This window comes from Peromyscus maniculatus, chromosome 1 (genome assembly GCF_049852395.1).
Source record: "Peromyscus maniculatus bairdii isolate BWxNUB_F1_BW_parent chromosome 1, HU_Pman_BW_mat_3.1, whole genome shotgun sequence".
Taxonomy (NCBI): Eukaryota; Metazoa; Chordata; class Mammalia; order Rodentia; family Cricetidae; genus Peromyscus; species Peromyscus maniculatus.
The window spans coordinates 33,183,218-33,198,292 of record NC_134852.1 but is presented as its reverse complement, the minus strand read 5'-3'; the positions used below and the strand labels follow the sequence as shown (position 1 = coordinate 33,198,292).

Below are 15,075 nucleotides of genomic sequence, written 5' to 3'. Positions count from 1 at the left end.
CAAGATACAAATACAGCCGGGCGTTGGTGGCGCACGCCTTTAATCCCAGCACTCGGGAGGCAGAGCCAGGCGGATCTCTGTGAGTTCGAGGCCAGCCTGGGCTACCAAGTGAGCTCCAGGAAAGGCGCAAAGCTACACAGAGAAACCCTGTCTCGAAAAACCAAAAAAAAAAAAAAAAAAAAAAAAAAAAAAAAAAAAGATACAAATACAGCCAGCTTGATAATGGATGGATATAAATCTCATGATAAAACAACAAGTAAGCTGAGCGAGGTGCTGAATGCCTTTAACCCCAGCACATCAGAGGCAGAGACAGGTAGATCTCTATGAGTTCCCAAACACCCTGGTCTTTGTAGCCAGTTCCAGGTTAGCCAGAGCTACATAGTGAGACCCTGTCTCAAAAGAGAGAGAGCACGAAGCAGGAGGAATAGGAGTACAGGGCCAGGACAGATTACATTGTGAGATCCTGTCAATAATAACAACAACAACAATAGATGTCAATATAGCAAATAGAAATGCAAAGAGTTTAGAGTCTGAGTCAGACACACAGTCAACTCTCAGAATCTAGTAAAATATTCATGTTGCTCTACACACCCTCCCACACATTCAAATCTTCTTTAGGTTACTTCCAATACCTAGTATGAACACTGCATAAACACTAGTCTTATTGTTTTGAGTATGGAAAAAGGATAGGAGGAAACAATACATATTTCACTGTAGACATATTTTTCCAAGTAGTTTGTTTCCAAGGTTTTGATCCATAAATATAAAATCCATAGATAGAAAGGAACTATATTGAGTTTCTAACTACATTTGCATATCTATTCATTTTGTGTGCATTCCCCACACCCATGTGTGGAGGTCAGAGGACAATTTGTGGGAGCCAGTTCTCCAGGAACTGGGGATTAAACTCAGGTGGGTGAGCAAGCCATTTATCTGCTAAGCCATTTTACCGGCCCACATTGTTTGTGCATTTATTTCTGTGTGGCAGTTGGGGGTAGGTACTGGGAAGGAGTATGACAGGCACTCTTTCCATCTTGGTGGCCCATATACTGAGTTTCTTATTCTCATGCTGACATTTACAGCATGACCTCCTTGCACAAGACTCTTTTATCTGATAACTAGTTTTTTGTGGTATGCAGTAGTGTGTGGGTGTGGGTGTGTGGGTGTGTGTGCATGTGTGTGTGTGTGTGTGTGTGTGTGTGTGTGTGTGTGTGTGTGTCTGTGTCTGTGTGTGTGTGTGTCTGTGTGTATGAATCAATAGTTAAGAGCCCTAGCTGCTCTTCCAAAGGACGGGGGTTCAATTCCCAGCACTCACCTGGCACCTTATTACTGTCAGTAACTTAAGTTCCAAAGAATTCAACATCCACTTCTGTCCAAACATGCATGTGGTGCAGAGACATATAAGCAACCAAAAGGCCCATATGATGCATCTGGCATAACAAAGACACCATGTAAAATCCAATTTCACGATTCTTTCATCTTGTCTCTTAATAGTCTGGTGGCTTTAAGCTCTGATCCATTTTAGGTCTTTGATCCATTTAGAGTTGATTTTTATATGTTGTTAGGTGAAGGCTTAACTTCATTCTTTCACCTGGATATCCTATTTTCCCAACATCCCTTGTTTAACTGATTATTCCTCCATCCTTGAACAATCTTAGCAGCCTGATCAAAACTCATCTGGTCACAGAGGGGCAGATGGACAGTAAGAAGGCCTTCCAAGTTCTGTAACTCAATGGGACAACTCTTTTTCACACCAAGTTATTCAAAAGAGCCAGCAGAGATGAATGTTTTCAACAAACATAAAAAGTGACAGATGAGGGCCGGGCGGTGGTGGCGCACGCCTTTAATCCCAGCACTCGGGAGGCAGAGGCAGGCGGATCTCTGTGAGTTTGAGGCCAGCCTGGGCTACCAAGTGAGTTCCAGGAAAGGCGCAAAGCTACACAGAGAAACCCTGTCTCAAACACCCCCCCCAAAAAAAAAGTGACAGATGAAATGGTGGATATGCCAAGTGCTCAGATCTGACACACATTATAATATACATGCAAAACTGTACCCCATAAAAACACATATTTATTGTATGAACTAATCTTTAATTTAATCATAGCCAGTGTTCATGAGCAGTTCTGGGCTTTCCAATTCTATTTCACTGATCTGTATGTCTGCCATTACATCAGCAGTAGACTATTTTGATTGTTGCAGCTTTGTACTAAAATAATGAAATCATGTGGGATATCCTGCAATTTTATTCTTGTTTTATTTTCAAAGTACTTTTAAGGCCAGGTATGGTGGTGCCTGCCTCAAACTCGGCTCTTGGGAGCAGAGACAAGTGGATCTCTGGGAGTTTGAGGCCAACCTGATCTATATAGTGAGGTCCAGGACAGCTAGAATGGACTTTTCTATTTCTGTACAAAATGCCACTGGAGTTTTGATCTGATGTGCATAGAACTGATAGAGTACATTCAGGGATATTGTCATCTATTAAAAAAAAAAAAAGGCTTCCAGGCAAGCTGGCTCATGCCTGTAATTCCAGCCACTCAAGAAGCTGAGGCAGGAGTACCAAAATTGTAAGAGTGCCTACCACAGCCAATTCAAGGCCAGCCTGATTGATTTAGTGACATCCTGTTCCTAAATAAAAATTAGAAGGCAAAGCTTAGAGTACAGTTCAATGGTAGAGCATTGCTTCTCATGCACAAAGCCCTGGGTTCAATCCCAGTACTGCAGAACAACAGTGATAGAGATTAAGTCTTCCATCCCTTCAACCCCATTGGCTATCATTTCTTGTCTTCTTTCATCATTTCTTATGTGGGAGTTTGCTGAGTGCAAGTCTCTTATCTCCTTGGTGGAGTTAATTCTAAGTATTTTATTCCTTTTGGTGCTCTCATAAATAAATAACTTTCTTCATTTCCTTTCCAATTGTTTACTGTTAAGGCTGAGCCTCAGGGGTTGAACCCTAACCTAGCATGCCTGAGGCCCTAGGTTCAAGCTCCACTACTGTTAGAAAAAAAGGAAATCTAATTGTTCATGGTCAATACCAGTATACAGAAATAAAGCTCGTTTGGACATGTTCATTTTCGTAGCCAACAATTTTGCTAGTTTTGCTCATTTGGTTTTGTGGACTTTCTGTAGAATGTTAAGGATTTTCTATAAACAAGTTCCTGTCATCTACAGATATCTTTAGCACCTCATAATTGGGTACCTTCATTTCATTGTCTACCTAATGTAGCACTCCTAAGAGTCTCTTGAACAGAAGTGGTCACAACAGCATCCTATGTTCTTCCTGATCTTAGAGAGAAAACTGTCAGTCTCCCCACTGAATATGATATTGGCTGTGGGTTTCCATGTATGGCCTTTGTTACACTAAGTTGGACTTCTATCCAGTTTCAGTGTTTTTATCATCAAAGTCTGTGAAATTTTGTCAATTTTTTGTTGATTCAATCTTTTTGGTTATACAGCTATTCGATTTTGTTTCTTTCACGATTCCATCTCTAAGGATTCCAGGTTTGTAGGAATTTGTTCATTGCATCTAGGCCACACAACAGTTAGCATATAACTACTGAGTGCTCTTGAAATTCTCCATATTCTTGAGAATGGATGGTGAGGTCTCAAATTTTAGTAATATCCATATCTATTTTTCAAAGTTAATCTGGGAAAAGGTTGCTAATGCTGTTAATCTAATTTGAAGAACCAACTTTTGGTGCATCAGCTTTCTTTGCAGTTACTCTAGTCTCTGTTTTGTTTATCTTCATCCTCATCTTTAGTTTTCTCCTTCCACTAGGATGGGGGAACTTTTAGGAGGGCAAGGGTCTCATTATATAACCCAGACTTGCCTCAGATTCACAATCCTCCTGCCTCAGCCTCTGATGCTAGGATGCTAGGTTATATCACATCCTTCACCTGCCTCATAGTGGTTTTTAAAGACTTAATATAATAATCAAGTAAACTTTTGGCAAAATACCACACACACAGGAAGAAAAAAATGTTAGCCACAATTATTCCTACCACTACTGTTAGCCTTGAAGCCAGGTAGCCAGGTCTATCACTGATTAACCATACAGATTTAAGTACTTTTTGAAGACCACTTTAAGCTCCAGTTTTTCATCCTCTGAAAGGAAATAATTTCTATGTGACTGACTCATTATATAGATGAAACCAGATACAAATACAGGGCCAGCCACATCATAAATACCATACCACCTTGTTCAATATTAGCATTAATAATCACTCTTGAGCAGACTGGTGAAGTTTGAGCCCCAAAGTCACAACAAGGAGTAAAGGGGTGAGGACGGCATTGATATATAAGGGGTGTGGGGAGACACAGTTATCCAAAAGGTGAAACCACTGTAACATGGCTACTAAATGAAAATGGGAGAGAAAAAAGCAGGGGGTTCTGATGCAAAATTTCAAACCTGGTAATTTACTAGTTTTCATCCTCCAGCATGTGTCCTTGATGGGCTGAGACAATCGAGGTATTAGTGGAGGGATATACTTGTGAAGGTGAGCCTGAGATAGCCCTCAGGACACATGCAGATCTCAGTGGAGGCAGAGAAGGAGGTATGTCTTAGACTGCAGAGCAGTTCTAACAGTTTCTGCAAGGTCGAGGCTGAGTTCTTCACAGTAACCAAGCAGAGGGGAATGGAGTCTTACAGGGTCTTTTTTGCTTTCCTACCCCACTGCAGAAACCATGGTCTCTGCAGAGGAGCTGGTACAATGAGAGTCAATAGCCTGGGCCTTCTGTCACTTAGATCACAGCCACAAGAGACCCCTTATTCATGGCTGCCACAACTGAGACCCTGAGAAAAAGATATAGCCATGGAAACACTTGATATTCAACACACAAAATCACAATTGCCCTGTCTCACATTCCCACAGCTTCACGTGATTGCCTGGATGAAACTGATGGAATTCGGGGACTGGAAGGATGAGGGAGAACCAACCTAGAAATACAGCGAGGGGGAAAGGACACTTGCTAAGATCCTCATACTTCAACTCACCCAATCAATCTCCCCACAGAAAATACATCCCCAAAAGGGTGAATAGAAATCATTTCATGTTATGGACACACTACTGGAAAACACTTTCACTTCATTCTTTCTTGTCTTTTCTTTCCCTGACAGCTGACCTAACCCAAGGAACTGCTGTCCTCTCGGGAGGTGCCATTGCCAGCATTGTGGTTGGAGCTGTGGCTGGGATGACTCTTATAGCAGTCCTGGCATATTTCCTTTATTTTAGGAAGACTGGAAGGTAGAATGGTCTTTCCTCCTTTGTGTTCTCCAAGTCTTAATGCTGTGTTTGGGAGTGGGCAAGGACTTCTCTCCCTTTGCATCTGAGCTGAATCTCTTCCTCCTCTCCCCTAAACCTCTGCTTCTCAACACTGACCCTGTCGGCTCAGCTGCCCTGTCTTCATGCTCCCTGTACTCCTGTCTCTTGGAGTCCATTCCCACCTAGTTAGAGAACCGACTCAATTATGCCTCTCTATACCCCCACCCCCACCTCCACCCCCATCCCCACCCCCATCATGAAGCCCAGGTCCAAGATGACAGAGAAGTGAGGGACTCCAAGTAGCAGCAAGAGGATGCAGGTGGCATAGACTGCTGACCGAAGCAGCAGCAGGAGGGATAGGGAGGCAGCAGGGGGAGAAGAGACCCTAAGATGAAGCTACAGAAGCATTAAAGTTCTCTTGGTCAAGGAAATGAGTAGAAAAAAAGCCAGATGGTGGTATCACATACCTTTAATCCCAGCACTCAAAAGGCAGAGATAGGCAGATCTCTGTGAGTTCGAGGCCAGCCTGGTCTATAGAGTGAGTTCCAGGACTGTCAGGGCTACATAGAGAAACCCCACACTGAATAAATAAATAAATAAATAAATAAATAAATAAATAAATAAATAAATAAATAAACCAATCCAAACCCACCACCACCCTCAAAAAATGAAAGAAAAAGAAAAAGAGTAGGAAAAAAAACAGAACCACTCATGGAAAACAAAACAGGACAGGCATGAAGTAGGACAGGTGCAGAAACATGAAAGATAAGAGAGCTACAGCACTGGGGATCCAGCTCAGAAGTAAAGCATCGACTGTGGGTGTGGTCCCAGCACCAGGGGACAAAGTAGAGCAAACGCGGAGTCCAGCGAAGACAAAGGCGTCAATCACACTTAGATTAAGGAATGAGGGCCCCAGGAGGGGAGGCAGTGCCAAGCATGGTGTGACGGAGCATCATTGGCAGCAAGGAGCCCAGGAATGAGCTGCCCCCTGCATCCTCCCCAACTCTAGGAGTGAAGGCCCTGTGTGGGGGGATAGTAGTCACAGTGTCTGATATTTATTTAGGAGAACTGACCAGCGTGATCTCACAGAGCACAAATCCTCAGCCTCCAACCACAGTAAGTAAAGCCACTCACAGACTGAGAATCGGTGTTCTACCACGTTTCCTGGTCTGCCAGGGGATCCTTGGCTCACAGATCACGCCTTCCTTTCTCAATTTTTTTACAGAAGGGATCTCCACTTCCCAGCACTAAGGATCCCATAAATTATACCCTTCCTAGCTACAGAGCAGTTGCCTGAGAAAGCCCTGGAGAAGCTCATTCCACCTAGGCTAGGCAGGCCTAAATAAGTCATGGTTCCAGGAATCATCCTGATCCCTTCCTTCTTGCCTCTATTATAGATGTGGACATCTCCCTTGGGGAGACTTTCTTTGTCTTATGGAATATCTGGGTGCTGTGGCCCCTTATGTTCCTCCTTGCCACTGGGGCATGCTGCTGAAAATCAATTCTGGTCATCATGTGAACTGAGGAATCATATGGCTAAATCGTGCTCCTCCTCTGACACTAACTCAGTGGGTCTGAGCAACCCCTGTGGGAAGCCAATTCCTGGACTGACCATGGCCACCTCTCCCATGCAACCCCCACCACCTGCCAAAAGTCACAAAACCTTAAGTCAGCTTTGCACTTCTATGAACTGATAACTCTCTCTTGCTCCCCTAGATCTGGGCCCCTCTGACAACTCTCCTACTAAGGTAAGCACTGTCACTTTCACTGGCTGTTCGCTCATGGAAATGTCTCTGAAGAAAGTAGTGTATCTGTATTGTTTTGCTTTGTGTGCTTGTTTGTCGAGGGAGGGTCTCACCATGCAGCCTTGACTACCCTTGAACTATGCAGCCTACACTGGTCTTGAACTTGTGACCATCCTCCTGTCTTAGCCTCTAATGTGCTGGGATGACAAAAGTGTGCCACCACAGCAGGCTGAGAGTGAGGTATTCTTGGAAACATAACTGTGAAATTCAGTTTGGGTCTATATTCCTCAGCGCTGCAGCAAAGGAAGATTCGCTAATGAGCCCCATGAGTCTAATGCAAGGGTGTGTGTTTGGAATAATCTCCACCCTGTGTTTAATTCCTGGCTATGATTCCTAGTAGTCTGTGGCCCTTGACAAGGAACTTGAACTCTTTGATCGCCAGTCTTGTCACATATGAAATGGGCATTCTGACTACCTCCAAAGGAGACTAAAGGGATTAAACAAGTTAACAGGTACACAGCACTGCCCACACAAAGACAGAAGTACATCATTCTTCAATCTGAACCTGCTCTGACAATAAAAGGATGGGTTCCATTCTAATGGGTCTGAGACCTATTCCTTTATTTTATAATAATTTTGCCAAAATATTATCATTGCAGCCTTTCAACAGAGTATGCACATAGACTGAAGAGTGTTTTAAACCATAAGGACACTTTTGCAGTGAACTCTCTCAGGTTGAACACACTTGTAAGCAGCAGGCAAATTAAGTTATTTCACAACTACCCTCCCCAACACACTTCACTGTCACTTCCCTACAAGGAGCAGTGGCAGTCAGGACAGTGCAAATCCTCCAACACATCTGGCTTTTGTTCAGCACTGTTCTGTAGCCCACCTGGATGTCTCTGTTGATTCCGGCTCTGTTCCCATTGCTGTCTCACCCTGTTCCATGGTATCAACCTGTCTCCTCAGTGATCACACATCAGGCTGTCAGACAGTGAGTGACAGGAGTCCTCTCCTACAGCTCACCGTGCACAGAGGCCACGGCACAGTGGTGCCAGATCACCAGCAAGGTGAGGCTCTGACTTGTGGAACTGATGTCACTCATCAACACTCATACTTTCAGGTGGATGAAGTGGCATATTCCGTCCTGGACTTCAATGCCCAGCAACCCAAACCACCAACTTCAGCCTCCCCATCTCCAAGAGTCACAGAGGAAGTTTATTCAGAAGTAAAAAAGAAGTGATCACAGTCTATCCTGCTGGCTACACCAAGGATGCATCCCCAGATTCTCTCCTTTCACTAGGAGATCTCCATACTCTAGACATGAGGGAACACACACACACACACACACACACACACACACACACACACTTCCAGGCTGCAGTCACTCTTTCAGTGCCCATAGAAGGAAAAGTGTGTTCTGGAGCCTACAGGAAACCCAACCTTTCTTGGAATTGAAATTTAGCTAAGACAGAGATATAGATGTAACCAACCGTCTTATTAAATAAGAAACACAGAAACAATGCAAAAGAGAAAGCCGAGAGGTCAGAGCTCAGAGCTAAAATCTCACCCTTCCGCCTGCGGTGTCCCAGCTTCCCGAATGAGGCTTCTATTTCCTGTCTGTTCGTCTATTTAAAGTATTTTGTTCTGCCTTCTCATTGGTTGTAAACCCAAACACGTGACTGCCTCGTCACTGTCTGAATGTACAGCCCCCTAGGTCTTAAAGGCATATGTCTCCAATGCTGGCTATATCCCTGAACACACAGATATCTATGGGATTAAAGGCGTGTGCCACCACCGCCACACTCTTGCTATGGCTCTAATAGCTCTGACCCCCGGGCAACTTTATTTATTAACATACAATCAAAATCACATTTCAGTACAATTAGATTACCACCACACAGAGACATCAAACTGTCTACCCCTTCACTTTCCTAACCATGGCTTGTTTTAAATTGACCTATTCAAAGCACGTTTGTTCCTCCCCCAACTCCAAGTCCTGCCCTATCAGAGTCAAACAAAGGAAAAGCAGGAAATGGCCATTCCCATCTCTTTAAAACCCGATGTAAAGCCACCATACACAGGAAGATCACACCTGGAGCCAGTAGTTCACTGGGAAATCTACACACCTGATAACTGTCATGCTTGCCCAGCTGTGGCATCAGGCTCTCTGTTCATTGTGGCTTTACACCTGAGCCCCTCTCTGAGCCTTTTTCCAGAAAACCCACTCAAGGCAGCTAGAAAAGCTCTTTGGTAGCATCCACAGGCCATTGCCAAAGCAGAGTGTAGACACAAAGACAACATCTCTAACATCTACCAGGAAGGTGTCCAGAAAAGCAGGGCTGGTGGCTTTGAACGGACAGACTTCTGGAATTTGAAAAAGGAGCAGAGAGATGCACTTCATGGAGTATTGGAATTGTTTTAAAAAGAAGTCACATTTGGAGGTATCGGGACTTTCCTCTTTCTAAGACAATCAACTATTTGAATTTCTGTAACTGCTGACTTACCTCACTGTGTGAGCTGATCAGTCTACCTTAGGGGCAAGAAGCCACTAAGCCTCTGGCTCCCTTGGCCAGGATAAAAAGTCCTCTCAAGCCCTTCTGATCAAGAGTTCAAACCAAAGATAAATAAATGAATAACAAGGCAGTCACTTGCAGAGCCACAGCTGAGTGTCAGGCTAAGCCTCCTTCTTTCCTGAATTAGTCAGAAAAGCCTGACTTTTCCTTTGTCCATGTTTTCATCTTTTCTTTTGGAGACCGGCCAGAGCCTAGACAATCTTTCTCTGACACTTTGGGCTTTCCCATTCTTCCCTGGAAGCTCTCCCGCCCCCCACCTGTGCAGGCTGCCAGCTGACCTCTTGCTTGACTCAAAGGTCGTTCCTCCTCTACTCCATTCCCCTCTCCTCCAGGCTGATACTGAGATTTCCAGCTTGTCTGCCTTGTTTTTCTTTTAAACTCTAACAAAACTGTCCTCAGCTCTAAAAAAATAAAACAACAGGCTTTCCTCATTCCCACCAGGAAGAGACCTAACTCAGCTTCTGGAAATCTAGGACCTGCCTCCAGCCACCCTTCTGCAGTGTTTCTGCCTGTGCATTTGCTTCCCCCTTTCTTTGTCTTTTCTTTTTCACTTTTTTTTTTTTTTTTAGACAGAGTTTTAGCACGTAGCCTGCACAGGCTTCGATCTCACAATAATACCTTCTACAACCTCCCACCTGCTGAGATTATAGCACCGGCCACCAGGCCCAGCTACCTGTGCATTCCCTGTCTACCCTACACTCTCAGGAAACCTTGGCCTCTGCTACTGTGTGTTTGGTCCATGTGAAATGTGGCACAGCCACTCAAGCCGAAGACATTGTTTACAGCCTAGAATGCTCGGCACTGGTGCCCCTCTGGGAATGTGGGCTATTCGCAGAGTGCTCTTACCCAGCCCTGGGCTTTCTGCAGCTTCTGAAGCCTACCTTTCCCACCTGGGATGAGTCCCAGCAACAGGAGAAAGAAAGGCAAATGTTGTCTCAGGAATCCTCTGTTCTGAGGCACACCCACTCTGTGCCCGTTAAGCAAAGGTTTTATTGGATATTAAAATTTTGTTCTCATGCCATGTCTAACAGGTCTTCTGAGACAATTATTTTTTACTTCTCCTACTCAGGGATTTCTTTTAGGGATTTCCAACCCAAATATATCCTGTGTATATTTTCCTTCAGCCATACTATTCTGGGTTATTTAATTTTTCTTGGTTAAAGCCAAATCTGAGTTATTAATAAATTTACCCTATGTTCATAATAAAAAAATCATATATCCCTGATACTACTTTGTGGGGTTTTCTGTTTGTTTGTTTGTTTGTTTCTGGTTTTGCAATACTTAGGATGGAAGCCAGGGTCTTATACGCACTAGGCAAGTGCTCTACCGTTGAGATACATCCCTGCTGACACCACTTTAGACAACGTCTTCCTTACAGGGAGAAGACAACAACTACTAGACCAGGGGACCAGAGTGAGCCTACTGCTAAGTAGTGTACAGTAGCTCTCTGATGTAGTCATCTAGGAATTAGCTAAATGCTTTGCACATTTACTAACGAATATATGTGCAAGCAACAGAACCAAGCCCTAACCTGCCTGGAAAGAGCTGGTTATCTTCCTCTAGGAGGGGAGAGATTACAGGATTAAAAGGCTTCTCTGGTCCTCTCCCTCACAGTAAACAGCTCCTCCTACCCAAGTGGCTCCAGACAGCAAGGCAGCTCTCAGCTCACAAAAGTCTCCGCACGTTCCCTCACACTGAACTCTCTCCCTCACCACCTGTCCCTTCCTTGGTACTAATTCCCTGTCTGTCCCCTTAAACCTGTGACCTGAATAAGATCCATGTACTAATTCCATTAAGTGTTACCCTATCATCTTATTTTCCTCACTAGCAAGCAATGGAAATGCATATATAGCCTGCCCTTCCCCTATCCCATTTCCATACCCAAGACACTGGAAGCATCATGAAATCACTGTCACTTCTGGGATGGATTCAAACATATGTCACCCACACACTTCAGCTTTACATCATCTACAACCACAGGCAACTTTTCTTTCTGGGTCATTCCTGTTGCATCAACCACCAACATATTGCACCATCACCAGTCAGTTTTGTGTGTCCCTTATCCCACACTTCGCTCAGCTCCAAAGGCCTCTGCAGATGGCTCCTACATGTATATCTCAAGCCCCTACCTCTTCCTGGAACTCATGGCACCTACCTTCAAACAAATACTCATGTAAACAGGCTCATCACCCTCAGCATACTGGTTTCTTGGTTTTACATTTATTTTATGTGTGTTTGTTTGTTTGTTTGTTTGTTTGTTTTTGAAACAAAGTCTCCCTATGTAGCTCTGGCTGACCTGGAATTCACTATGTAGATCAGACTGTCCTTAAACTCACAAAGATCTGTCTGCCTGCGCCTCCTGAGGGCTGAAATTAAATGTATGAGCACTACAAAGGCTCCCTAAATGTATTTTTTTATTTTTCATCCATGCATAAGTTGTATGTCAAGCATGTTCTCACTCTCTGCCACTCCTAATTCCCAATTCTCATTAGATATGTCTCCCTACACAGCCTGTCCCTCTACCCTATGTACACATATAACTCTTAGTCCCAACCCTATACCTAAAAAAGAATACCAAGCAGCAGGATTTCTCCATTACTTTCACTGTGGTCACCCTTCATCAAAAGTAACTTCACATAGACCAACACTAGAGCATTCAAGTGAAGACATTAGATTCAGGAAGGACACAACTGTGCGTGGTAGACAATGTTTTCCTGGTGACCAATTTATATATTCATGAAAAGTACAGAAATTCTGTATCTTCTCAGATGGGGCCCTTCCTCTAGGGAACATAAATCCCTAAGACAGAAGATACAGGAAAAAAAAGAACAACACCAAATTTGAAAGGGACAAATACCTCAAGAAGACAGAAAAATAAGGGCTGAGGGGTGTGGTGGTATTGTGTTCCCCAAAATATTGTGTACCTTAATAAACTTATCTGGGGTCAGAGAACAGAAAAGCTACTAGTTAGGCAGTGATAGCACACGCCTTTAATCCTAGCATTCCAGAGGCAGAAATCCATCTGGGATCTCTGTGAGTTCAAGGCCACATTGGAAACAGCCAGGCATGGTGACTCACACCTTTAATCCCAGAAAACGAGCCTTTAATCCCAGGGAGTGATGGTAGAAAGCAGAAAGGTATATAAGGCGTGAGGACCAGAAACTAGAAGCATTTTGGCTGGTTAAGCATTCCGGCTTTTAAACAGCAGTTCAGCTGAGAGCCATTGGGATGAAGACACAGAAGCTTCCAGTCTGAGGAAACAGGACCAGCTGAGGAATTGGCAAGGTGAGATAGCTGTGGCTTGTTCTGTCTCTCTGATCTACCAGCATTGACCCCAATAACTCGCCTCAGGTTTGACTTTATTAATAAGAACTTTGAAGATTCATGCTACAGAGGGGACAGCTCAGTGACAGTACTTGCCCAGGAGGGTGAGGCTCTGTGTTTGATCCCCTGCACTGAAGAAGGAGTTTACAGAGAAATCCAATGGAGAACAGAACATATGGCTACATGATGGAACCATTGAGAAATCTGTTAGATATGCTCGGGCCCCATTCACAACTTGTAATTGAGTTAGTCTGCAAGGGAATGCAAACACTGATAACTTTAAACCTCCCCAATGCTATTTTGGGTAGTTGTGGTGGTCAGTGTTAACTGTCACCTGAGAGAATCTAGAGTCACCTAGGAGACGGCCTCCAGGCACACCTGCGAGATCATCTGAGAAGGCTACCTTTGAGAATGTCTGTGAGGGATTGTCTTGGCTACAGGAATTGATGTGGGAAGATCAACTACTTGTGAGGAGCCCATTCCCTGTGCAGTGTGTAGGTGGAGAGACAGAGCTGAGGAACACAGTGCATTCATCACTCTCTGCTTCCTGATGTGGATGTGGCTTGACCCAGCGCTTCAAGCTCCTGCCCACCTTAACTCCCACCGTAAGGGTCTGGACCCCTGAACTGTGAGCCTGAATAAACCCTTAAGTTGCTTTTCTGTGTTAGCACAGCAATAGGAAGAGAAACTGTGACAGTGGACAAGATAGAGGCCACCTGCTGGAGTAGGGAGAAGCTGGGCCATGGCTTTTAGCTAGAGTTATACATCATTGTGGGAATATTTCAACTTGCATAAACCTATACTCTATTCCTGGGGAAGAAGAGGCAGTATGTTCATGAGACTTGGGCTTGGGTATTTTGGAAAACTCCCAAGTGATTCTCACATCCTGCAGGTCAGGAAACAGTGACCTGAAGCAGAGAGAAGATGGAGACGATTAGAGGCTGAAAGAGCACGCAATGCAATGGGCATAACGTGAGTGAGCTGTTTCTACAAGGTGCAAACAGAAAGGTCCTCAGGAAGAAATTGTTGACAAACAGCTATGTTTGAAAAGACTGATGATACCAAGTGTTGTGAGCATGGGAATGACTAGAACACTTATGGTGCTATGAATATGTACCTGGTACAACCACTCTAGAGGAAAGTTTGATAATTTCTCATAAGTCAAACAAGCACTGCTACAACCCAGGCATCTCACTGCATCACTAGATAGTTATAAAAAAAAGAACATAAACATACACACAAAGAGCTGTACATGAATGTACATAGGATCATAATTCCTAAAAAAACAATTATTTATAAAAATCCACCACTAGAGAAACTGAACAGATCATCAGTTTCCACAGGATAAAATACTCATATACTATTAAAGAGATAATTGTGTAAAGCAAAATGTATCAATCCAGAGTACTGCGGCATACACCTGAGCACTTGATTCCAGAAGATCTAAACCATCCTAAACAGAGCAAAATCCCATCTCAAGAAACAGAAGATGTGGAAGTGTTAAGATGGCTCCAGAATTAAAAATACTTGCTGCTCTAGCAAAAAAACAAGTTTGGTTCCCAGCACACATGTTGGGTGGTTCACAACCACCTGTGACTCCAGTACCAGAGGATGAATCACCCTCTTCTGGCCTCTGTGTATGTGTACACACATGTATTACACACATACATGCACACATTAAACATAATTAAAACAAATATTTTAAGAAAAGATGGATTTCGACAATATTGCACCATGCACAGCAAGCCAGACACACAAGGAGCACATTAAATTACCAAGAGTAGACAATTATAATTTATAGTGCTAGGACTTCACCTTTTGAGGGGTCTGGAGAGATAGCTCAGGTTAATATCCCTGACTGCTCTTCAGAGAACCCATGTTCCATTCCCAGAACCCACATGGTGGCTCACAGCCATCTATAATTCCAGTTCTGGGGATCCAACACCCACTTCTAGCTTCCTTGGGCACCAAGGCACTCAAGTGGTGCACATGCAGATAACATGCAAACAAAACACCCACACAATAAAAATGTTTATTGCTTTAAAAAAAAGAATTGACAGGTGGGATATACTACAAAAGTATTTAGAAAGATTGGGGAGTCAAATCACACATCATAATTCAAAGGGCAATTACACATTTACCAGGTTGTAAGTTGACATGGTGGTGTGTGC

At 43.7% G+C, this 15,075-nt stretch overlaps 1 protein-coding gene across 6 annotated transcripts in view; it reads left to right on the top strand.

Annotated features, from left to right (window-relative positions):
• LOC102906027 (CEA cell adhesion molecule 1) overlaps positions 1–10,805 on the top strand; it is a 249,585-nt gene extending 238,780 nt beyond the window's left edge. For 4 of the 6 annotated variants that reach the window (XM_076574172.1, XM_076574164.1, XM_076574191.1 and 1 more), the window contains 4 exons: positions 5,115–5,241; positions 6,323–6,375; positions 6,976–7,007; positions 8,128–10,805. In XM_076574172.1, coding sequence (XP_076430287.1) covers positions 5,115–5,241; positions 6,323–6,375; positions 6,976–7,007; positions 8,128–8,247 — 332 coding nt within the window. In that variant the 3' untranslated portion in view covers positions 8,248–10,805. The remainder of the gene's footprint in view (positions 1–5,114; positions 5,242–6,322; positions 6,376–6,975; positions 7,008–8,127) is intronic. The other 2 variants (XM_076574193.1, XM_076574183.1) reach the window with 1 other exon arrangement.
• Positions 10,806–15,075: the final 4,270 nt, after the last annotated feature.